The 26,321-nt window shown below is 36.8% G+C and overlaps 1 protein-coding gene across 1 annotated transcript in view; it reads right to left on the bottom strand.

Moving 5' to 3' along the window:
• Positions 1-26,321, bottom strand: part of SNTG2 (syntrophin gamma 2) — a 304,188-nt gene that overhangs the window by 52,550 nt on the left and 225,317 nt on the right. The window contains exons 11-12 of the mRNA XM_086608352.1: positions 16,648-16,777; positions 9,245-9,283 (exon numbers count right to left, since the gene is read on the bottom strand). Of these exons, the coding sequence (XP_086464478.1) occupies positions 9,245-9,283; positions 16,648-16,777 (169 nt within the window). The remainder of the gene's footprint in view (positions 1-9,244; positions 9,284-16,647; positions 16,778-26,321) is intronic.

Raw genomic sequence — 26,321 nt, 5'->3', positions numbered from 1 at the left:
ATAGCTGTTGCAAAAGAGTCCTCAAAGAAGAAAACTCAGTCTGAAAATCCAGTCTGAGCTTCATTCTACATGTTATCCCCCAATCAATAAAATGATAATTCTGCATAAAAATGTTTTAACATAATTTTAATTGGAGAATAATTCTGAAGAAGGACTGATCTCATAGTAGTGATCCAATGAAATCATAGTTCTGTAATATTGAATGGAAAAGCAATGGGTTCTAAAAGCTGTGAAGAGTAGATGCCTGTGCAAAAAACTATATTCTCTAGAATATTTCTCACAATCCACAAGGCAGAAATACACAAAGAAAAGGAAAATAAAAGAGAGATGTTAATATCATTTTTTTTTAATATTCTAACATCTAACAGAAGCTCAGAAAGGCAGCGTAATCAGAGACCATGATTCTTCACTAAAGAGAATTGCCTTGTGCCACTCCCTGCCAAATAACATAGACCCAGCTGACTCCTCGAAGATGTGGCAATCTGGTGAAGCTCCCAATGACTGGAAAAGAGGAAACATAGCCCCCATCTTTAAAAAGGGGAAAAAAGAAGACATAGGGAACTACAGGCCAGTCAGTCTCACCTCTGTGCCCGGCAAGATCATGGAGCAGATCCTCCTGGCAACTATGCTAAGGCACATAGAAAACAAGGAGGTGATTGGTGACAGCCAACATGCCTTCACTAAGGGCAAATCCTGCCTGACTAATTTGGTGGCCTTCTATGATGAGGTTACAGCATTGATGGATAGGGGAAGAGCAACGGACATCATCTACCTGGACTTATCCAAAGCATTTGATACTGTCCCACACGACATCCTTGTCTCTAAACTGGAAAGACATGATTTTGATGGATGGACCATTCGGTGGATAAGGAATTGGCTGGATGGTCGCACTCAAAGAATTGTGGTCAACGGTTCAATGTCCAGATGGAGGCCTGTGATGAGCGGTGTTCCTCAGGGGTCAGTACTGGGACCAGTGCTATTTAACATCTTTGTTGGAGACATGGACAGTGGGATTGAGTGCACCCTCAGCACGTTTGAAGATGACACCAAGTTGTGTGGTGTTGTGGACACACTGAAGGGAAGGGATGCCATCCAGAGGGACCTTGACAGGCTGGAGAGGTGGGCCTGTGAGAACCTCATGAAGTTCAACAAGGCCAAGTGCAAGGTCCTGCACGTGGGTCGGGGCAATCCCAAGCACAAGTACAGGCCGGGCGGAGAATGGATTGAGAGCAGCCCTGAGGAGAAGGACTTGGGAGTGCTGGTTGATGAGAAGCTCAACATGAGCCGGCAATGTGCACTGGCAGCCCAGAAAGCCAACCGTATCCTGGGCTGTATCAGAAGAAGTGTGGCCAGCAGGTCAAGGGAAGTGATTCTGCCCTCTACTCTGCTCTCGTGAGACCCCACCTAGAATACTGTGTTCAACTCTGGAGTCCCCAACATAAGAAGGACATGGAGCTACTGGAACGAGTCCAGAGGAGGGCCATGAAGATGATTCGAGGGCTGAAGCACCTCTGCTATGAAGACAGGCTGAGAGAGTTGGGGCTGTTCAGCCTGGAGAAGAGAAGGCTCCGGGGTGATCTTATTGCAGCCTTCCAGTACTTAAAGGGGGCCTACAGGAAAGCTGGAGAGGGACTTTTTACAAGGGCGTGTAGTGATAGGACAAGGGGCAATGAATTTAAACTGAAAGAGGGGAGATTTAGATTAGATATGAGGAAGAAATTTTTTACTCAGAGGGTGGTGAGGCAGTGGAACAGGTTGCCCAGAGAAGTTGTGGATGCCCCATTCCTGGAAGTGTTCAAGGCCAGGTTAGATGAGGCTTTGGGCAACCTGGTGTAGTGGAGGATTTCTCTGCCCATGGCAGGGGGGTTGGAACTAGATGATCTTTAAGGTCCCTTCCAACCCTAACCATTCTATGATTGATTCTATATTAGGGTAAGAAACACTGCTTAAATATACTCTTTCATACATTTTTTCCATATATAGGAATAGGTTTCCTTTTTCTGACACATTCTGTAGTTTCTAGAATCCCATGCTTTGAAATCTTACAATATCAAATGGTAAACTGAAGTAAACTAAAGTAAACTATTTCATTAACACAAAAATATGGGACATATGAATACCATGAACATACTATGAATGCATTTGTTTTCTAAAGCATAGTAAGATTCCATGAAATATGTTCATCAATGCAATCACAGTTTTCAGAATTCAGTATAGATTTGTTTTGTCAAGTTTGGCAAATATTTTGAGTTTTTGGGTTTGTTTTTTGTTTCAGTTTGCTTGTCTTTAAAATCAGTATAGCAGTAATAGTTATTTACCTTATAGAGGTACTACATATTAGCTAACTGACTAAAAGGTTACAAGGTTTGAGTGCTTTAAAGTGGTACTTCTTCCATTAGATTAAGTTTATTCAGTGGAAGACCTGAGGTCTCAGAAAAAAAATCTCTGAAGCAGAACAAAAGAATTTGACCTCTCATATAAATAAAGTTAAAATGATTACCAAGGAAGATCTCCATTCTAGCTCTACATGGTCTCTTTATGCTTAAGAGAATTTAGTCCTGCTCCCCTTCTACAGGTGTAAATTGTGAAATTATAGTCTGCAAGAATCTAACTGTTCCAGACTTGTATTAGAAGAAAGTAATTTTATTGCCATATGATATATTTTTAAAACATTTTTCTCTGTTTTTGAGAAAATAAAAAAAAAAAAAAAGATAAATTGATCTTGCAAGAGTATGTGCAGGGTTTCTTCTGTTCTGCAGCATGAAGCCAAGTGAACATGTTCATGGCTTAGCTGGGGCACCAGTTCCGCCATGAGGAACAATGGGAAAACCCTCCATATCTGAAAAGTTCCTTTTTCAGAATTAGGATCATATAATTATCAAAAACAGAGTGGAAAAGAGGCTTCTGAAAAATTTAGTACATCACCCTCTCCAAAATGCAGCACCCATGATACCTATTTAGTTTCTAAAAACCACTTCCTTAACGTCCTGAGGATCTCCAGTAATGGAGACTTCATAATTTCTCTCAACAATCTGTTCTAGCTTTTTATTATCTCTACTAATGATGAGGAAGTCTACTCCTCATGTCAAATCTGAACTGCTCTTGCTGTAACCGCAATTTAAGATTTTTTTTGCCCCATTCATTAAAGACTTAATTTGTTTTGGCCTTAGACTAGAAGATTAGAAAAAGTGTATTCAGTTCACAAATTGAGCAAAAATCCATGAGCAAGTATATGTAGCTTGTATGGCAGCATTCCTTCCGTCTTTTCACATGTTATTCTCTGAGCACAAAGTTAGCATTCCTGAATATTTCTTTCATACCTCTGTCTCTGTCTTTCTTTCAACCTGTCCACAGGGGCTATGGAAAGCCTCTGGTCAATACCTTTTCAGAAACACAGGACACAAAATCAGATGCAGTACTCCTGCCAAGGCCTTACAGCAAAAGGAACACTTAGCATGTCTTTCAAGTGACTCACTCAGGTACAGCCCGCAATGTTTGCCTCTTTCTTAGAAGCGGCAAAGGAGACATGGTGGTTATGGCATGTGGGTAAACAGCCAGCCTTGCCCTGATGTTAAACTGACAAAGTAACAATGTGAGAAACTGCTGGACATTGCATACAATGCAGAGTGAGAAGTTGGCTGGCTATCTCAAGCCTGAGGCTGTACGAATAAAACAATAACAGGATAAACTAGCAAGTGAAATATATGAAAAGGAAGTGAAGAATGGGCGAAGGATGTCAAAAGACAATGAAAAAGGGGTGCTGACTTACTGATAGTGGTGGTGGTATCACAACTAAGGCTGAAATAACCAAATAAGCATGTAAAAATCAGAAAAAATAAGGGCCAAGGAGGAGTAAAATGCGGATGGGTTCCTTATTTAGGAGTGGGAAAAACAAGGGGAAAAAAAGACTATAAGGTAAATCATGTGAATGGGTCTTTTGGGGGTCTCTGTCGATCAGCCCTGTACCTGATTACCACAGGCTGATGTAATAATAAACCACTATAATAAATCATAACAATGAACCTGTTGTTTTTCTTAACATCTCAATCTGACTGGCTTCTGCAGACAGGGGCACCTGGGATGGCCTCCCTAAGTGCTAGCAAGGCAATGGAGGACGGACCAAACCTCCCTCAAAGAATTTACATCCCCAGATATTTTTCAAGTATTTTCCAGTAACAGCTTCTCTAGTTGTTTGCCACAGCCTCTCACATATACTTGATTATTCTTGCCCATGTGCTGTACCCTAATTGGTTTCCACCCTGGTTTTCAGACTCATTCTTCAATATGTCAAGATCATTCTTATGGCTAACACCGTATTTTAAAGCTTCATGTCTGCAAAACTAGTAAGCTTACTTTTCCTAATGCACCATAAAGAGAACTAGATCCAGGACAGACCTTTTCAGGACTCCTAGTCAATATGCCAGCTTTGAAAGTGAACCATTTATACCTATTATTGGATTATCCAACAAAGTCTGTACAAACAAATCTGTATAATACTTGCTTAAAATATTGCAATGTCAAGAAATGTCATCAACCTCACTAGAATCAAGATACGTTGCAGCAACTGCCTGTCACCCATCCACAAGATGTGTTATACTATCATAGGAGGAAATTAGATGGGTTGTCAGTATTCATTCTTGACAAATCCTTCAGGGTGGTTATTCATTTGTTATCTTGCAGCTGCATACAAATATTTTATTTATTTCAAATTTCTTTCTAGAGATTGAAGTTAGATCGACTAGTCTAATTCTCCAACTTCTCTTTCTTTTTCCATTAACAGCCATGATGTTTGCTCTTTCAAAGTCTTTTAATGTGTCAGCTGACAGACACAAATTCTCTGAAATATCTTAATAGCTCTGCGAATACTTTGACCAGTTTTTCAAAATCACCAGGTAATAAGAGCATACATACCACCAAAACTTCCCTTTTTATTGCAATCTGAGATTTTATTGGCTTTTGCTAGTATTATTTGCAATTACCATCTTTTGCAGTTGACCTTTTAGTGAAGGCTGACCTCTGATATGTTGAGTAGAAGACAAACATCTTCCTTTGTGTTCTTGCTATTAATATACTTAGAGGGTAATTTTCTGTTACCCATTTATCCCTTGCTGGTTGCATCTTAATCTGTGTCCTGGCCTTCCTATCACATGCTATGCTTTTACAATCATCATCTCTAGATTTCATTTTCTGTATGTTTTCCTCTGGAGGCCAATGAAGAGGTTACTGCAAAAAATCAAAGCAAACAAGGATAGACATTGTAGGAAGTAATCAGAATCTGTTTTAAAGCATCACAAGAAAAAAATATACATAGTCTTAATTAATATCTGATCAATATTTTCCTATTTATACTGAGAAGACACTGTATTGTTTTAGTGGAGAACGAGAAATTATCATATTAGTCTTAAAAGCATAAAAAATCACCCAGCAAACAAAATAAAAAACCTTGCAAGTAGTTTTTCTGCACAGAGAGTGAATTGCCTAATTTACTGTTTCATAAAAAACAGAGCAATACAACAGTGTGTGTCTTTTGGAAAATTGAGCCCCAGATCTAACTGCCTACTGATAACAGAATCGAGCTTTCAAGTCTCTGGAGCACTGTACTAAATTATGTCAAGCAGAAGCAAAAGTTGTACTATTTGGAGAATGGTGGTTGTAAAGATGTTTACACTTCACACTCAGTAAAATAATGTTTGATATGTTTTGAAATAACATTTTGTCAAAATAAATTTCCGCAACATTGAACACTTTTAAGATTCAGCTGGACAAGGTGCTGGGCCACTTTGTCTAGACCATACTTTTGCAAACAAAGATTGGACCAGTTGATCCTTGAGGTTTCGTTCAACCTGGTAATCTATGATTTGTCACAATGTGTCACAATGAGAAGGCTTTAGGATGTCGCCACGAGAAGACTTCAGACTGCTACTCCAAAGCAGGCTAATGCTCCTCCAACACCCAGGAGGGAAATGCCCCACCTTAATCAACCACAAATCACATGGTTTGCCAGACGGGTCAAGGCCATTGGCCACTTGACCATCCACCTCCCAGAGTGATTTACAGCACCTGTTTAACAAGCCACAGGTGTTTCTCAGCTAGCCTGCATAGGGAAAGCAGCAGCCAGAAGACTTCACCACAATGATTCTATGAATCTGTGATTCCATGATAATGTACAACCTGGCTCAATCACCCGCTCTCCTTGTGGGGCACCTATACACTCTAAAAGCATCCAGTGCATAGATGCTGTGTGCTTCTTCATCTACACAGGTTATATATACACTTAGAGACACAGAGCTTTAGCAGTGGTATTTATTTAATACCTTTAAAATTCATGTAATCTCTGCATATTTGTCAAAACCTTGTAGTCCTTGACATGGACTAACTAGCATGACATGGCCTGTGATAACTAGAACTCTCCAAACAATTCCCAAGGACAGTGTGAGATTTAAGCATTGGTGCTAATAGTTTCCAATAGGCCATTTAAATGCAGACACCCTGCTTTGGTGGAAGAAGAGAATTTAAAAGAGTGGAAGTAGCCAGATCACGCCAACTACCTTCATGACCTGTTACTGTTTATTTTAACAGTACAAATATAATAATTACAACTACTACTACCTTTCCTACTACCTCTTTCTAACTTTGGATCATAGATGCAGGGCACAGTCCAAACTCTTTGATGTCTTCTTTTGGCAAAGAGACCCATAAATACAGCTGGTTTAGACCTGGGAACCAATACCTTGGACCTTTCATTTTCCAATATCCTTAGCTGTATGTCCATGGAATTCTTCATGTTCTGGAGATTCAGTTTCCAGCAACACCAGTCCAGGGCAACAAGAAAGACAGGGAAGAAAGCCCCTAATCCCACTTTGTTAATGACCTATGAAAACGGAATCTGAATGAAACCTGTCCTGATCCAACCTCATCCTTTTATGAAAGATTAAATTGGACTCTACAGGCAACAAAGAAAACTCACTGCAGGCGACACAATAATGAAACTATAAGGACCTATTTAATTCTTCAGGAATGTCCATATCAAAAGCAAAGATAAATTTGCAGCTATCACCAATGTTACTTTAGAGTAGCTCTTCCAGTGACCTTCAATCTCTTCAGTTTATCCTTTCTCTTAATTTTAAATCAATTGCATTAACAAGAGCTATTCAGGTTTGTAATAAACATTATGTAACTGACATTAATAGGCTCCATTAATCTAGGGCGGATCATGTCCTTTTTGTTTTCAGTTATCATGCCAAGTTTTATTTTATTCCTTTGTGGGATATATATATATATATGAGAGAGTCACATTTTGGTTGCTTTCAAAGCAAATTTTCACAAGACATTTTAAAGTCTGAATTTTTAACATTTACTCCTTTAATATTTTTATGTTTGTGAGTTTTATTTACTTGTTCTGTCCAAATTAATTATTAACTTTATTTTTTTCTCAGTTTTTGCCAGAGAATAATCCAGTATTTGTTGCTGTCAGTCCCACCTTAAATTTTCCACTCCTGAAATTAAGGTCCTAATTGTATCTTCCCTTCTTTTCATATTTGGAATGGAAAAAGTGAGATAGATTTATATTGTCTAACTTTAGGCATCTACTTTAGATGATACGCTAAGAGGCTACTCTTCTTAGGACCTCAGTATAGTCAAGACAGAAAAAGAAGCTCCTATAAAGGATGATTTAGAGCGTTGATATCAAGTTCCACATTTGAACAACTCTCTGGAAGAGAATACTTTTCTGCACTGACTACCTAGGCAGTTTACGGAGAAAATAGAAGTTTATAGTTTATAGATTTTATAGGAAATCAAATTAGACAGTGATAGGTTTTATGGCTGTCACCAATATTTTTCAAAAATGAGGAAGAAGATGTCTTCCTTTTTTCAACTAAAGCCATTATGTGTACTAAAACTGATATGAATAAACTTTGAATAGTTATTAAAGTACTTGTGGTAGAGAGCTCATCCAACAAAAGATATTCAAATTCAATACCTTCTCCCCTGGCATTCATAATCACCTGTTTTTCACATCAATTTAATTAATAATTAAAAGCTGTGGAAGAGAGAGTAATTAAATACTCCCTTCTTATACAGAAAGGTAATTATTTTGGTTTTGGGAGTAACTTGATGATCGACTATACATAGAATTAAAGTCTTTAGTGGTTTTTGAGGCATACTTTTTTTCAAAGTACTCACCCAAACATAAGAAAACATTTTCTTGTGTAAGAAGATGTCAATGGTTAAATATTTTAAATGACTTCTAGAAGAATCTATAAATGTCCAAATACATTTTACAAATAAGCTGACAAAATGGTGACATATGAAAGAATATACAAACTGTCAAAGTAATCAGCATTTATCTGATCCGATAAGAAGAATTTTTTGACTCATTCTGTGACTTCTGTAATAAAATTCCATAATAAATTTCTGCAGTAGAACAGTATAAATGACATCTTGCCTAATTTTCACTTTAATAATCTACAAACACAGCATTTTGGAAACAGCAAGGATTGGGTTGTTTGTTCCTGAGTAATGATTCAATGTCACGTTGATGGAATGAAACCACACGTAAGTGAAACTCATTAGTTTCATAATACAAGCTTCAAAGAATTACAGATTTAGCCTGGAAAATGCTACTATTATATTTTACAAAGTAAATGAAGAAACTCCTATTATATTTTACAAAGTAAATGAAGAAACTCTTTGCAGTGCTACAGGAAGTAAGAATACTTCCCAATGCAGTAAATTTATCTGGGTTTTCAGGACATTTGGCTAGTTGGAGTTGAAGAAATATCTCATCAGTCTCCTGAGCTTCAAAAGTCTCAGACAAACAGTCACGGCAAACATAGTCCACACAGCATGACACATGCAAAACAGATTGGATTTGTAATACACTCCTTGGCTATCTGTGCACCATATATGATGTAAATATAGAGTTAACTTGTCAAGACTCACTGCTGCAATATTACATGCAAATGTACACAACCAAGAACTGGTTATGAGTTCCATCGTCCTCTCATTTATTTCATGGTTCCATGTAATCCACTTTTTGGCTCTCCAGTAGAGGATTCTACTCATTACTGTGGATTAGTAAGGATCTGCTGTATTAAGTAGGTCATTTCAGAACTTCAAACCATATAAAACTTGATTTAAAATTTTAAAAATGACTTAATGTGTGTATGTAAGCTCCACAAATTTTGCAACTTAACACAATGATAAGAACTTAAAAAATTGGATAATTTAAAGAAACTCTTACCTGGTCTGAGGGAGAACAGCATTTATTTGCCATTTTCATCTATGAAAGAGAGATGGAAGAATATACAGAGTTATTAATATGCTGAAGACCTTTTGTGATGCAATTAGCATTAACTTAGTTATTGAATACTGTATTAATACTTCCGAATTACATATGTAAGAAATTAAATCATTCAGTGCATAAATACTAGATTTATACTATCACACTAAACTGACAAAACCAAAATCTCAAAGATGGGAAGCCTTTAATCAGAGGTTTCATTAAATCCTTCATAAAGATTTGCATTTATGAATTTAACTTTGTCACTCTGAGTGAAAATATTATACTTATAGTAGACACCTCACTTAAGTCTCAGTTAAACAATTGCTTAAGCAGATCTACAAATCATAGAATGGCATAGGCTGGAAGGGACCTTAGAGATCATCAAATCCAACCTCCCTGTCATGGGCAGGGACGCCTCTCAACTAGACCAGGCTACTCAAGGCTCCGTCCAACCTGGCCTTGAACACCTCCAGGGAGGGGGCATCCACAACCTCTCCAGGCAATCTATTCCAAAGTCTCACCATCCTCGTATTGAAGAATTTCTTCCTAAGATCTAATCTAAATCTGTTCTCCTTCAACTCAAACCCATTTCCCCTTGTCCTATCAGTGGACACTCTTGTAAAAAGTCCCTCCCCAGCCTTCCTGTAGGTTCCCTTCAGGTATTGGAGGCAGCTATTAGGTCCCCCCGAAGTCTTCTCTTTTCAAGGCTGAACAATCCCAGCTCCTGCAACCTGTCCTCGTAGCAGAGGTGCTCCAGCCCCTGGATCATCTTTGTGGCCCTCCTCTGAACACGCTCCAACAAATCTGTGTCTCTCTTATGGTGGGGACACCAGACTGGACACAGTATTTGAGGCGGGGTCTCACAAGAGCAGAGTAAAGGGGAAGAATCACCTCTCTCGACCTGCTGACCACGCTTCTCTTGATATATCCCAGGATGCGTTTGGCCTTCTGGGCCACATGAGTGCACTGCCGGCTCATGTTGAGCTTCTCATCTATAAACACCCCCAAATCCTTCTCTTCAGGGCTACTCTCAACCCACTCTGTGCCCAGTTTGTATGTGATGAAATGAAGCATGTGATTAAGTACTTGTGAAATGAAGGCCATAGAGACGTGTTTAAAGATGAATGTAATATTGTTTAGTCTTTCCTTGTAGTTTACTCTTCAAGACAAAGTTATGTATCTTTCTTTTTGCTCTGTATTCAGATAATGAAGATTTTTGTTAATTTTGGCTTTTCTTTGACAGTCAGTTTGCAGTGATGAGTGGTGGACAAACCCTGACAAATATTCCCTCCTTTAACGTGAAAAGCTTATTTAAAGTGCAATACCACTAAGTGTAATAACAATATGAAATCCAGACAGAAAAAGATCAAATGACTCGAAAGACAAGACTTCCCTATATGCAAGAATATGAGCTGCAAATTATCCTACAGTTGATGAGTACTTCCAAAGGGTCTTGTTGTCAAAAAGCCTGTTTTATAACAAATGAAAGGCTTGTCAAAGAAGACCAAAAGCTATAGCTACACACAGGAAAAACTACAATTTGCACAGTAAAAAGAGCAGAAGAAATCCAGGGCTAACGCTGGTATCCTGGGAATACCAGATTTCTAAGATCAAATATGTCAATAATCTTTGGAAGTAGAGCATGTTTGCAGCCATGTAGCTCAGTAAATATGGTGATGCCATTGCCTGTTATGGTGGGTTGACTCTGGCCAGCAGCTGAGCACACACACAGCCACTCGTTCTCTTTCCCCTCCCATCAGGAAGGGTGAGAGAATAGGACACGCAAAAGCAAGAAAACTCATGAGTCATGATAAAGAGAGCTTAATAAGTGAAGGAAACAGGAAAAAAAACACAGTGATATAAAGGCAATCACTCACTGCCTCCCACAAGCAGACTGATGCCCAACCAGCCTCCAAGCAACAGCCACCATGGAAGACAAATCCCCACCTTCTTTGTCCGTTATGTCACTTCTACTGCTGAGTACAACGTTATATAGTACGGAATACCTCTTTGGCCAATTTGAGTCAGCTGTCCCAGCTGTGTCCTTTCCCAACTACTTTTTTGTTTCAGTCAAACTACTTAAGCTCTCAATATGATAGGAAGAAATTTTGTTATCCTACTTCTTATTTTATAGTGTTCAGACATGCCTGGAAAAATGTGTGTGAGACTGGCCAGTTTTTCTCCAGAATGAGGGTAGAGTATTGTGAAGAGCATCGTCATAACCAGTCCAGCTTCCCATTGGTAAGGGTAACAGGGAAGAACACTTTGGACTTCACAGCTATTCACTGCGCAGTCTTAGCTCATTCCCTATTCAAAGCAGGGACGGCTGCAGCCCTGACGTAACTGGAGAGAGGAAAGAACTCCTTCTGCATCACATTATGTCTCTATGTCACAGGGCTGAGGAGAGAGAAGTATGCACTCTCCACTTCACCTGGCACCACATGTTCTCTGCATGCCTCCACAGCTGGTGCACAGAGACAGGAATACAAATGGGATATGCTGCATCTTGCTGCCAGCGCATGAGCCTTCAGCACTGAAGTACTCTAACGGGAGCTGGAGACAGCAGGGGAACTAAACCCAAACCCCTAGATCTGCAAAGACTGCAGGCAACTTGGAAAAGGAATTATTAAGCAATTGTAATTCCTATAGTCTGTTCTAAATGAATACATATGGGGCAGAAGCAGAATGGGGATGAAATGATTCAGAACCATATACCTAACTCTAAATACCTCCCAGGCTGGGATTTATCTCACTTAACTTTGGTAAGCTAAAAAAGGAAGAAAAAGTTATACACCTAATAAACCTATATTCTATTTCCAGACAGCAGAGAGAGAGATGATCTTGACAGATATCTATTTTTCTCTTTTGCCTGGCTATTGTAGGATCCTATGTCACTGCTTGTCGCTTGGCTAAATTTTTGAGTTTAAAAACAAACACACAAAAGCAGCAGCAAAGAAATTTTATCGTGTATTTTCAATCTGGGAATAGAATTGTTCGTATAATCATTGAAGCAGTCAAGTTTGTATACTGCTTCCTACACACAAGGATTTTGTTTCCATCTACACGTACCCCACATTCTGCTGTGTGAAGAAAGCAAGACCTCCTCAATCATCTTTCTTTTTTTATATGCATGTTCAAAGCTCATGTTCCATAAGTCTCTCTAGTCAAACAGAAATTTTACCCCACTGCGATACAGAGTATCACTCAGATATACGTGTACACAAAGGCATAAAAGAAAAGGTTTACACACTGTGACATATACAACTGAAAAAGCTGTCAAAGGCATAAATATGATCCAGATTAATAACCCTGGTTTTTGAAGCCAGATTTCAAGTTTCTACCATCCTCTAGTGAAGCTGCTGGAATGATTTATAAAAATGATAAATAATGTCTAAAGTGGAACAACTGCATCCTAACTTGTTCTCTAACCTGTTTATGAACTACTCATTGTGAATACTTTTTTTTTAAAAAATAACACCATTAGAAGATACTGGGGAAAAAAATAAAACCTTGACAAAGTTATAAATACAAGAAACAAGTCTCTATAGTGTAAATGAACTGGCAGCAACACCTTGAAGTTCTTCTGCTGATTATGACTACGTTAACGTTCAGTGTTATGTTTCAAGGAAAATAATTAAGATCCATGAGAAAAGCTGCACGTATTTAATAGCTGGCTATCTGAATGGTGCAAAACAGAGAGAGAAATATAAATAATTCCAAAGAACTCTCTCCTAAAAAACCATCTCCAGTACAGCATTGCTACTTCACTCTACAAAGAACCCTCTAGCTGAACTAAGGACAGGAGCAGTGAGAAGCACATGCAGATCAAGTTACTTTGTGTGCTTCTTGTTTCATGATGGCAGCTTCACTGCAAGTTTCTGTTCTCTCTTTCCCCTTAGTTTCTTCAGTTGTACCTCCTTCTGCAAGAAAAGAGGTGCACGAAGAAATAAATGTAAGGTGCTGATTCATCTCTATTTTCTTCTGCCAAAGGTAAATGTGAAGAGCTTTGAGAACATTGAGAAGATGGGGGATTGAATCATAAGGGAAGATGATAGAGAAGTTTCACGCTGGTGGAAAGGTATGTGAAAAAACAAGAGTACGAACAGAGTGATGAATAATTTGGAGTAAGGTTTATCAGAAAAAAAATGTAGTCTGTACTGCTTGTAAAGCTGACAGTTTCTAGGAGATTTTCCGAGCTAAGCATACAAGGCATATATCAGTACGGAGGGCTGAAATAGTACTGTTGCATCTTTCTCTGTGTTGCAGTATTCCCTCTGCTCCTCTGTCTTATAAGAACTAACTCTTCCAAGGCTAGTACCAGAATCATTATTTCTCATTTACTAAGTAACACTTTCTAGATATTCTAACATCCAGGGATAGCATCCTTATGCAGTGACAACTTCTCACATCTTCACTACTGAAAGACAACCTCTCCTTTACACTTGATCCCCAGAGAGCTTGCCTTTGCATAGAAGTTAGATGTTTCAGTACTTCAAAAGAGTAGTCTGACATTAGCAGAAGTGTCACATTGTGGCAGAGCTATTTTTGTACTGCCTACATTAGGATTGTCTTCTGGCATCAGCAGCAGATCTGACAGAGTTGCCAGTTGCTGAACGAGACTGTATTAGGGTAAAATAGCAAAATAAAGTATATTAGGCTAAATCGATACATGAAAGGTAGGGTGGACTGTAAGAAAACAATTATTCTGTTATCAGGAGCTCTTTAAGAACGAAAATTCTAAAAGAAATTATTCAAAATGGTGTGCAAATGTGTATGACAAAGGAGGTATATAAGAGTAGCACAAATAGGAGCAGATGAAATAAGAATGACTAAGGTGCAGGAAGAGTTGCTAAAGCAAAGAAACAAGTATCAGCACAAACAAAATCCAAAAATGTGTGGAAATAGAAAGTGAACAATGGAAAGTATTGCTTAAATATCTAGTAACAGGCCAGGTAAGAATACTGACATTCTTTCTTCCAACTGTATCAGCAAAAAGGTCCACTGTGACCGCAAATATAGCAACTAATTTATGTACAGAAAGGATGGCATAGGACAGAATAGGAAATTAATAGTTTAAATATTTGGAGAAGTAATTGAACTTAGAGTCAGCAAGGACTCAAGAAATTAACCTGTAAGTAGATAAGGGATTATCTGAAATAATCTCTGAACCAGTAGTGATTATCTTCCGGTACTCCTGGAAAATGGGAGGAGACACTCTACGTGGAGAAGTGCAGAAAGAGGAAAAAGCTCTGAGGAATTATAGATCCATTCCCTAACTTCAATTTCAGAAGTATGATAAGAAAAGAATCATTTCGTGAAATGATAATATTAAGGTAATAAAAAGCATTCAAAATGAATTTTGAAGAAGCCTAATCCAAAAGCCTTTCCCTAAGCACTGAAGTTGTCAAATTGTCTGTTTCCCCTGGCTGCCCAGAGGCAGGGAGCACTCTCCAGCCTTCTTTTGCTGTACACTTGAGTTGCACTCAGCCTCACAGTCCTTATCTTAAAAAACGGTTTGCAATAAAAGGGATTCTCATGGACTACTACATCTCCCGTTCTGACGATCCGTCATTAAAATAATGCTCTGGCCAGTCCTTTCCAGTGGTACCAAAGGCTGCACATCTGACAAAACCTGGAAAGCATTAAGTCCAAGCAAAATTTTACTCACTTCTCACATGATCTCTATAGAATTTACTCTTAATCTCACCAATAACACAACACGTGTGAATTTATCATGGCTGTTGTTTCTCAGACCCTGCCTGGAACAGCCACTTATATGAACACCAGATGGACAACTTTGTTTACAGAATTCACTATTATAATAGATAATGGGGAAAACAAATGCAAGCACTTGATATATAATAAAATATTGCTGCTACAGGTCACAAGACAGTGAAGATACTATGTCAGGACATATGCTACTGCACATAATGCTTTTGAAAAAAACAGACTAGAACCCTATGACTAATAAAACCTGCTTGCATTTATAGCCACTTTTTATTGTCTTATTCACCTCCATCCTTGGAGTGGCTTTTATTCAGTGGATTTCTTAAAGCAAAAGAATTGAGCTTAGTAACTATGAACTGGAATTGCTCTAAAAATATTACTATACACTTATTTTTGCTATTCACATAGAAGGAATGATGAAATTTCATTAATAATTTAAATTGCTTTCTTAGAATTATCAACTAGTAATACCCTGTAAATGATGTAAATCACTAAAAAGAGAATTGAGAATACTTATAAAGAATGCATCATAACCAAAACGGTTGGATTTTGTCAGATGTTGCTTAAGCAACTGAATATTTAAAAAGAATTAATGTAATAAATGAACTATTGTGATCAAATCTGATTCCAAGTAACTTTTCAAGACCAGAAAAATAAATTCAATTTATAATCTGTTTTGACCAAAGATTTATATTGAAATCCAATACAAATTCTACACAATATAATATGAAGAATAAAGCAACGATTAACCTAGAGTACAAAGTATAAATTAAAGACATATTACTAAATCATAATTTGTAGACAAAGTTACAGTCTGAAGACATCTAAAGAAAAAAAGATTAAAAATTTGCACAGGCAATTCTTCCACGGACAACTGTGCTCTTATGTTTTCATCATCAATTTCTACCATTTCAAAAAGACTGAAATATATTTTCAATATTGTAGATTATTGAGTTCCCTATTTAACTTTATGATTCATTCCAGAATCTTCAACAGTTTTCAGTTGTTCTTTCTTGGAATAATCATGTGCTGTCCAAATAATAACTTTCTGTTTCTCCAGGGATTACTTAACACTTCTGCTTCAAAAGCAAATGCTACTTCTGAATTTACAGGAGTAACTTAAAACAGTATAAGAATCTTTATACTTCTAGGAAGAAAGACAGAATAATATGACTTTAAATAAATCAACTCCTAGACAACTTAGAGAGGAAAAAATACTGTCTCCCAATAAGCCTCTATAAGTCACACTTCACTAGCTACTGAGTTTCCACATGCCTACTTCAAAATCAACAAATACTAATTTGAAGCACATTCTAATTACAAAAATATAAAAATGAAATATTTGGTCATATCTAAAGCTCTGTGAAATGACCAGAAAGGATAAATATTTTGACTTAAAATGCAATCTGATTTTCTTCTACTCTCTGTTCTATAACAACACTGCAAGTCTTGAAAACTTCTTGATACTTTTGATTGACCAGACAACTTCTCCCTGCTCTTTCCTTTCTCCTTTTCCTCCCCATAAACATGCGTTTTATATATTGTATTTTAAATGTGAATTATTTTCTACCCTTGGAAAATTAGAAATAATTTTACAATAGCATAGACAAGAAAATATGCAGAAAGTAACATACATTTTGAAGTGTCAAATCACTGATGTTAGTTGATATTGCTCTCAGCCAGTCAGCACTCTCCTGGGCTGTATAAAACTGAAGTATCCCAGTACTAACTCCATCGAGTGCCAGCACTTCAAATGCATTAGATCTGCAGTAAGAAGAAATATATCCGTAAAGGAAGATACGTCAGTTTTCTGAAACTGCCCAATATTTCTCAGTGTTCAAGTGTTTTTAAACCTTTTGACAAGTTTTGAGTCTTAACTTTACAAATCAAAAGAAAGGCAACAAAAAGAAGGATAATAATGGGCAGCACCAGGAGCAACACATACAAAAAGTACTTTCTCTGTACCAGCATATATATGTGCTGATCATTTACTTCCCTTAAGTATACATATTATGTTCATAATTATTGAACTTAAGGTAGTGTATTCAGGAGGTATGCATTAGATTTTTTTGAACAAACATAAAAATTTTTTAAACCAAAATGACTATTTTCTTTATTGCATTTTGGTTATGTTTACTAGGAATGTATTAAGTTGCAAAGAACTGCCTTCCATAGTTTTAGTTTCTTGGATTTCTATACTTTTCTGCATAACATTCTAAGCAATGTTTCCTTTAAGATCTTTTATGACATAAGAATTTGAAAATGTTACTTAGATGTTTCTTTAAATAATTTTTTAATATAGAGTCCTTTCTCAAAAGAGCATTGACATTGCTAACGTGCAACTGCATTTGATTCATTTTTTATGCGTGTTTATAGCAACTGTATTCTGCAAATGCCAATGCAGTTCCTTACTATCTGCAGTAAGTTAGGCACTGTGTATATACATCTGAAATCCCCCTCATTTGGATGCTGGTGGGATATACTTTTTTTAACTACAAGATTTTTCAATAGTAACAACAAAAGTTTATTAAGTAGTGACGCAGAAGTACACTGGTCTAAATTTAAAACATGTGAGATGCAATAGTTTCAGCAAATAAACATCAGAAAGCTACATAGATTATTTAAGTGCCCATGAGTGTCACGTGAATTAGACTTTAGCTATATACTATTGTGAAAAACAATTATAATTATCTGAATGATTGCGCATATGTTTGTTTGGTATCTAATTTGGAGAATATCATGGCTACTTTTTACATTTACAAATTTGATATTTACTCATACATGCTATATCAATTTCTTTTTGGTACTAATGTAAAAGAAAGCAAACTACTGAATCAAGAATACTGCTCTGTAAAGTCGCTGGATTTTCCTGGGATTCTCTGATCTAAGGTGAATTCCTGTACTGTTTAATTTATGATACATGTCAACATTAGCATTCAAAATGACACATAGAGGTTAATAGGCAGTTACTCATTCATGACTTACTGAAAAAGTTAATGACCTAATATTTGTCATTTGCAGGGAGTTTGATGGCGAACATGAATACTGAACTCTATACACTTGCTAAAAAAGGTCAAATGAAATACTCATCACACACAATATTAATAAGACAAAGTATCCTAATAGAGATATATACCCTAATAGATATACTTGGCCATTATAACTGGTACGCTTTGCTGATATGCTTTGCTGTTAAAAGAGTCATAAAGCATTCTATTTGCTGTTTGCAAAAATATTCTCGATCTGAAGACCTAAATATATATCGGCTGATTCCCTTGTTTTCCTTTCATGATTGAATTATCATGGTAACTACTACAACCTGATGCCAATGACACAATTCTGTGCCACTTCCATTTCAGTAAATCTGTTTCACCTCTTCAGAAAGAAAGAAAAGGTCAAAACAAATCCTTTTATTGTCTTCAAGTAAACTGAGTGAAGTAATCACATCTCAAGCATGCTGTTCCTTTTACCTAAGGCTCTATCAAAGATCCCAACAGTGCTATAAAAGAATGGCTCATAGTATGATCTCTTCAACATCCCACTGAGACAGTGAAGAGCCGTCATGTCCTATGCATTGATACACAGCAGAGCATAGAAACAGACTTCATTTGGTACCGTCAAGAGAAGCCGTTCACAATGCCTAAATTAGACACCAAATTCAAACACCAAAGCTAAGATGCTAGAATCCTTGGACCACCAGAGAGGACAATCCAGAACATTTAACAGCACCATGAAAGTACGTGCTCTCCGCTGAATCCACAGGGTGCCTAGGTACTAACTCAACTTCAGCAGATGCATAAAGGTATGCAATGTGGTTGATGAAAGATCACAGAAAGGAACTCCTCAGCTAACACCTAATGCAACTAACACAGGCAATAAAGATTTAAAAATAACAAGTTTTATTATAAAAATTAACCAATCTTTTATCATTTGAAACATAGTTCTGGCAATAGTGCAGATTACACTGAAACTCCTGTTGTCCTTAACTTATTAAAATACAGTGATAAAAGACAGTTAACAAGATTCAAACAAACACATCTAGAGATCTGAACACTTCACTGACAGGATATTTGTGCTGAATGAAATAGGGTGTGAGAGAGCCTGCAGGTCCTCTAGTCCAGCCTCCTCACTAACTGGTTCAAAATACAAATCTCTCTTCCACAGGACGACTAAAACTGGACACAGTATTTTAGATTCAGGTATTTCAGATGTGGCCTCAGGAATGCAAAAGAGTGAGGAATAATCACTTCCACTGACTTGTTGACTACGTTATTACTAATGCAGCCCCATGAGTGGTTCTCTCCTGCAGAGATGTTCCTCTGCCCCTGCAGACTGACACCACGACACCCCTTCCCAGGAGCTCAGTCTCATTCAAAGCTTCTGATGTGCTGGAGGTGGTCACGCTGCCTGGCACAAGGAACTGGAACCTTTGGGGCACCACTGTCCCCACTGTGCTGATTCAGGAAGAAAGCACGTTTGACCAGGAAGCAGTTCAGTGAATTAAATGAAACAGGAAAAGAAAGCGCTGGGTTTTTTCAAAGTTTACAGATGCCAGTCACCAAGTCTGTGCTAGTAATACACTTGATTTTGCTCTCAATCTTACTCGACTTTACTATGATTATTTCTTGCCTTAAGTTACAATAGTTCCCCTCTACATATAATATATCGTTACATGTATCACACTGTGGTCTGAAAAGCACAGTGTATATAAGGCTACAAGTGAAAACAAATATCCAAACTTAAAATAAGAGCTTAACAAAACGAATGCTGAGGTTTTTGGTTTTGTTTTAAGTGAAACAACCAGTGCAAGCACCAAGGCAGCACCGGAATTCAGGAGAAAACAAATTCTAGACATTTAAATACCATGGCTTTCTCCCTTTCCTCAAAACACAGAAAAGAAAGAGAGGCACAACTAAGTACCGATTCCTGTTACCTGACAAGGATGAGCTTTCCATTTAATACCAAATAGTAAGCTTGAGCGGTCTCAAGATGCTATGAAGTCATCTCATCACCACAAAATAAGATGACATGTCTTGGCTTCTTTTTTTGCCTCTGAGGCTGCAAGTCCATTTTAAAACACAGTTAGAGGAAATTCCCATCTCTTCTACTCCTGCTGTTACTGTACTGAGTATTGCAACTAGAACCAGAAATGAATGTTTGCTTTTCCTAAATTCTAGAAATTTAGGCCAACTTACTGTCACATTTCTTATATTTTCAGACTTGTCTCCCAATCTGAAACTTTGTTTCCTGCAAGCATTTCCAGTAAGGAGCATGAGGCACTATTTTCTACATTCAGCCTCTTTCTACCTTACTTTCATGGTGAAATGATGAATGGACCTACATTTCTGGTCTCTTTTGGGTTTTGTTTACTGTATCAAGTTCTTTTAATAAAATAAACACTATCTTTACGAGAATGGCAGTCAGAGTAACAGATGGGCATCGGTAGACTTTAAGATCTCTTCCTTCCTTTAAACAACTAATATTAAAATTAATAACATACATTTTGCCGTATGAGCAGTTAGCTACTATAAAGGTGTTAAATTCCAAGACTTTTCTAAGAGAAGATGTATTTTCAGTGCCAGCTGAAATGGGAAAAGCTAAATTTTTACTTTATTGGGAGCTAAGAATTTCAGCAAAATGTATTTTAACATTTTCAGTATGAGGCATGTGAAATCATCTTTCTATTAGACTTATCTCAATGTTTTATTCTATTTCCTTAATAAAAAGCTAGATGCTTGTCTGACAGATGCTGTTTTACCTGAAGTTTACTACCATGCTGATACGGACAGACAGATTTGATCAGCTTTGCATCCTCCCGGTTCCTAAATCAGTTTTTCTTCCTGTTTATATGATTTTTTTTGACGTCTGACTTGTTTTACAGCATTTCCTAGTGGCTTGTTTATAGTACTATATGGCACTCTTGCTAAAATTTCTAGTTACCCTGAAGTTTTGTGGACTATGAGTACACTTTGAAAATCCCAAAAACAAATTATTTGAATTACTCAATCTATTTGAAATTCTGTGTTAAACATAATGGGGGAAACATTACAATTTGTATTGTAAATGACATATAGCCTTGTATCTTAAAAATGTTCAAATTTGTTCATGTAATTGGACTATTAACAGAAACTTTGTAGATAAAAGATAAAAAAGTATTAAACATAAACTTGGATTGCATTTCATGTTTGGTTTTTTTTTGGTAAACATTTTGCTTCCAGTATTGTAACTTTGGTTTATTTTGTATTAAAGAACAAAGGTAATATCACCAGCCGAAAGAGAAAAAAGAGTAGGGTGTAGATGTGAAGTATTTGGCTTCGCTGCAGACAGAAAAATCTGAGGAATTACAGTCTCAGCATGATTTATTTGTATGGAAGAAAGAGGTGGAGGAAACAGGAACAGCTTGAATGACTGAAAGCTATACATAGCACCAGTGTACTACTGTCCTCTCTTGAGTGCAGAATATGTAATATCACCAGTCACTGTGGTGGGCTGGAGAATGGAGTGTATATATACTTACTAATATGTGTTTTATAATTCCAGTACGATTATCAGTTACTGGTAATTCAAATGAGATGGGTTTCACCCCATTCAAGTATATAAAGTTCTGTTGCCTAAGTATATGGATGATAGGCAGCAGACACAAGCTGGAACATGGCAAATTTAAGTTCAACATCAGATTTTTTCTTTTTTCTTCCCCTCTGCCCTGCCCCCAAAGGTGATCAAATACTGGCACTGGCTGCCCAATGAGGCTGTGGAATCTCCACCCTGGGAAGTGTTCAGGAATTGCAAGAGATGGCCTTGATCAATATGATCTCATTAGACATAGTGCACAGAGCTGGACTAGGTGACTTCCAGGATCTCTTCCAGCATGAATTATTTGATGATTCTGTAAGTGAGTCATGCTAAACTCCAGAACTATTTCCTTTTATCAAAAGCAAGTGCACAAGATAGGTGAGCTGGATGATTCTCTGGAGATGATCATTTCTCTCCATTGACTCCAAGGTGAGTTCAGTGATTTAGCACATTCATAGGAGAATGACTATTAGATGTCTACAGTCAGGTGAGATGAATCTCATCCATTAAACTCCAGTCCCACAAAGATTTTAAGCATGTGAATGGTCCCACAGAATTTAGGTGGAATGTTGTTCTGCCTTAAATTATTGACATGCAGATGTCTTCTTAGATTCAGATCATGTCACCTGTTAATTCTACTCAGGAAGTACAAGAAAATATTAGAAAATATAAATCAGCAAATCAAACAATATTGGTTTCACCATATTATTGAATGCATTGGCAAAATAATTATTATTAAAGTTAAAAACCCTTAAGCTGTATCTTTATAAAGTCTTAATGCAAGTATTTACAATTTATTTTAATCACTAGGATAACAAAGATGCATGTTATTTTCTCATTGCTCCTTGAGCACAATGAGAGTGTGCGGGAGAAGTCAAAATTTTAAATAATAAATTATCCAACTGTACTTCACAGTATCCCTTGTAGGACGACTGGATTTATCTTAATGATTTCTTCAGAACTGATTTGATATGTCAATGGCTTTGATCTCCTATATAATACAATAGTGTCTCTAGGAAATTTTTGACACACATAAGATGGCTAACAAAATCTGTATTTAGATAACAATTTTTGGACTGCTTGCCACTGTAACACCAGTTCAGGTGCAATTCTGTAAGTCTTTTGACATGAAGAGAATCTATAGCTCGTGACAACAAATCTCTCTCATGACTACAGAGATCATCAGTGTCATTGTATTTAAATTATATGCAAAAGATTACCTCTTCAAGATGTTCAATTCTCCACATGATTTAAATATCCAATTTATATTTCTATGAAATCCAGACATGGTCGTTAAGCAAAAACAGATGTCCATGTGCCTTACTTAGACTTAGTAATCTGGTGGATTTATTTGAAATTTAAATACTCTGCTTTCAGAAGAAAGAGCAATATAGTTTGATAATTATTATTACTATTGATAACACAATGCAAATCAGTTTTTTTCCCATAACACTCCTCTGAAAATATGTATTTCTTGAACAAATTTTGTAAAATAGCAGCGACAAAGCTAAGTAATGAGCATCACAGACTTCAACATATTCAGCTCGCTCCAGATTTTTTTTCTTTTTTGGTGTCAAAGTTAGTAAGCAAGCACGTCTGCTGCAGCAACTCAAGACTGTTTACCCCGAGGCATTTATTGAAGACATCTAGGGGTAGAGTCTTGCCGAGCTAAGCCCCAGTCAAAACCAGGACATTCTAGTGGATTAGAATTCAGTATTTTGTCAGTAAGCAGAAGAAAAGACAAAATAAGTCTCAACTTCTCCAGAAAAAAAAAAAAATATGAATAATTCCCCAAGAGTAATAATCTGTTTATCGTTTTTTAGGGGGACAGGATTTATTTTGCCTTTTCTTCTGCTTGCTGGCTATATGCCATGGTGTGGTCCACCATTCTGTCTTCTAAGGGATGCTATTTACTAGAATAAATAAGAACGAAGATGTGTCACATCAATTTTCCAGAGCAACACATCATCTTTGGGGGAAAGTGGAAATGTTTCCTGAGTACAAGCACCCTGAAAATAATCAAAGTGCTTCATTTTTGCCTGTGCACTTAGCTGCAGTACAGATTTTAAAACTAGACGCTAAATGTCATGAGGATGAAGATTGAAAAAATAAACAGTTCACTCTCCTTATGTTGGCTTCACACTACTGAACAGAATTAAAAGGATGTTTTTAAGGATGTGAATATATTGCCCTAGAGCGCAAAGAAACAGCCATTTCCTTAGTTTTCATGTCACTGATTTTCGATACACTTTTAGACTGCAAGTATATCGCATCCAAAAGTATGTCTAATTTCTGGCCAAAACATTTTACATCACTTCTCACATAAGGAACAGGTACTAAAGTGGTCCCAATCTCTACGAACCAATATTTAGTGCTGATCTTTTATTCCAACTGTGCGGCATAGCTCCTGTCTAGCTTCTTTTTCCTGCCTATACCTTGATTTTTCTCTGATTTAGCAGCTTATTCTAGCCAAAGGTAAGTCAATCTCTTCTTGTGGAGAGATCTGCAGAACGCCTGGTTATTTCTTGAGTATCTTTCTGTTTACATTCTATTGAGCAGATCTTATTCTGTAGCCTGCATTTACCTGATCCCTTGCAAGTGATTTCCAGAATGTCTTTCTTTTTGAACAGAATTTTGACATACTGGCAATATTTATTTTAATGATGCTTTTAAAGAAAAACACATATAACAGTCTTCAGGCAGTCCTTAAAAAACTGTACATAGCACAATTCTTTCAAAAAATCCACTGACTTCATGGCTTATTCTTTTTACATATCACCTGAACAACACAGTAAAAATCAATAAATTGTCCTGTGCCTCATAGTCCTAAAGACAAAAATAAAGTGCTTTCTGAAGTGCTACAAAGGTCAACAAATTCAGAACAAAGGTTACAGAAAGGACTCCCATACATGTGAAGCTAGTTTTAGTACTTTGTAACTATAGTAAAAAAAAATCAATATGCATGGTAGAAATCACAAAACATTGTCTATGGCTAAATGTATCAATTTGATTACAAGGTTATCAGGTCTAAAAGCCATTGAAAATAAATGTCACTTTCTAACTCTATGTAGAATGGGAAAAAAATAAGTTGAAATTCCTTAAGTACCAAAGGAAACCTCAGTTGCCAAATCCTAAAATACTACAGCTAAAACCAGGAACAGTAAGTGACAGTACAATGCCTTTTGAGAAAAGAGAAAATTTTCAATGGAAAATTTTATATTTTAATTTGAATAACCAGAATTGTACATAGATTCTAGATGGGGCCTTAGCAGTGTTTGTATAAAGGTTTTAATGCTTCTTACTTCTGAAAAGCGTCTCTCCTGCTCTACCCTAAATGATCCATTTCTCCTTTGTAAGTCTGCAGGACAGTGGTGTTTCAGAGCTATTCTCTGCCTAACTACTGTACCCAGTCCTTGCCTTCCTCTGCTTCCATCTATCAAACAGTTTTGTAGTAACAATCCTTAATGTCATCCCCTTGCACTTTTTAATATTGTGTTGCATCCCGTTTCCAATAGTTCCATCCTTTCATAAAATATTGTGCTCCTCTTCTGCACTGAGGATGCTGATTCTGTGTCACCAATGACTTTAATTAGTGTACTGTTTTCTGCATCGTCAGTCAAATAGCTCCTAAGACACCCTATTAATAATATCCCTCCAAACCTATACTTTCTTTATCATCTTACCTTTTGTCAGACATTAATCTCTCTGCCCCTTATTGCTCCAAATCAGTTGGATTCTTTCTCAAAATGGTTTATTCCATTTCTTACTTTCCAATTTATTTATCCAATTAAAGACATTTTGTTAACTCACTGAAATGTTAAAATAGAAAATAGAATCCTTCAGAAAGATTCTGTTAAGAAACTAGTGAGCCAATTTATAAAAAAACCTCAAAAAACCCATTTAAGAAAAATCACACAATACTTTCTCGTAATTGCAATGGCCAGAATACCAAGAAATAGAAAGTAACACCTAAATCTAATTAAGTTGTTTTGTAATTGGGATCACAGCTACATGGGCTCATAGCCACTAGGCCTGAATTACTTCCAGTCCACTCATTTCTTCAATTTAATTTCCATCTTCCAAATAAGCAATTTTTTTTTCAGTCTCTAAACTCATAATGTTCAAGAGGTTATAGCTATTGTACCTTCACTTAAAAGCTCTAGTCAATACAGCAAATGAAAATTATTAATATAGTACTGTCAGTATCTGCTGTAAGGGCTGAAAATACTTATCTACGCCTTTTTCCAAATAAGGATTTAGACAATTCATAAGAAAAATGAAAAATTATAAATGAATGAACTATGTTCTTTGTTTTTTATAAGACTACTTATCTTTAATTTTCTATCCTAAAAATAAAACCACCCCAAACTATGCCATGAACTACAAGTTCCTTTGCATGAGAAAGACTTGATGATCTCACTATTTCTCCGTTACACTTACATTTAGTGACCAACCCTATCCTTAACAGTCAAAAATGTTTCCATTACCAGCTAGCAAATAAGAGTATTCACAGGAACAGAGTTCTCACCGTATATTTTACCTTACCTCTTACAGAGAAAAATGACATTGATGGATGGTAAGCCGTGTAAAATGATAGAAGTAGTGGTGCTATATTATAAAGGCAAGTGAATGAAAAAGTTATTGAACTAATAAGTAATCAAAAAGTCTAATCATCACGCTGCACAGAAATATTCAGATAGCCTCTAATCATATCAACAATATAAAATACACTAAT

Source organism: Tauraco erythrolophus, chromosome 2 (genome assembly GCF_009769465.1).
Source record: "Tauraco erythrolophus isolate bTauEry1 chromosome 2, bTauEry1.pri, whole genome shotgun sequence".
Classification (NCBI taxonomy): domain Eukaryota; kingdom Metazoa; phylum Chordata; class Aves; order Musophagiformes; family Musophagidae; genus Tauraco; species Tauraco erythrolophus.
This window is presented reverse-complemented; position numbering and strand designations above follow the sequence as displayed.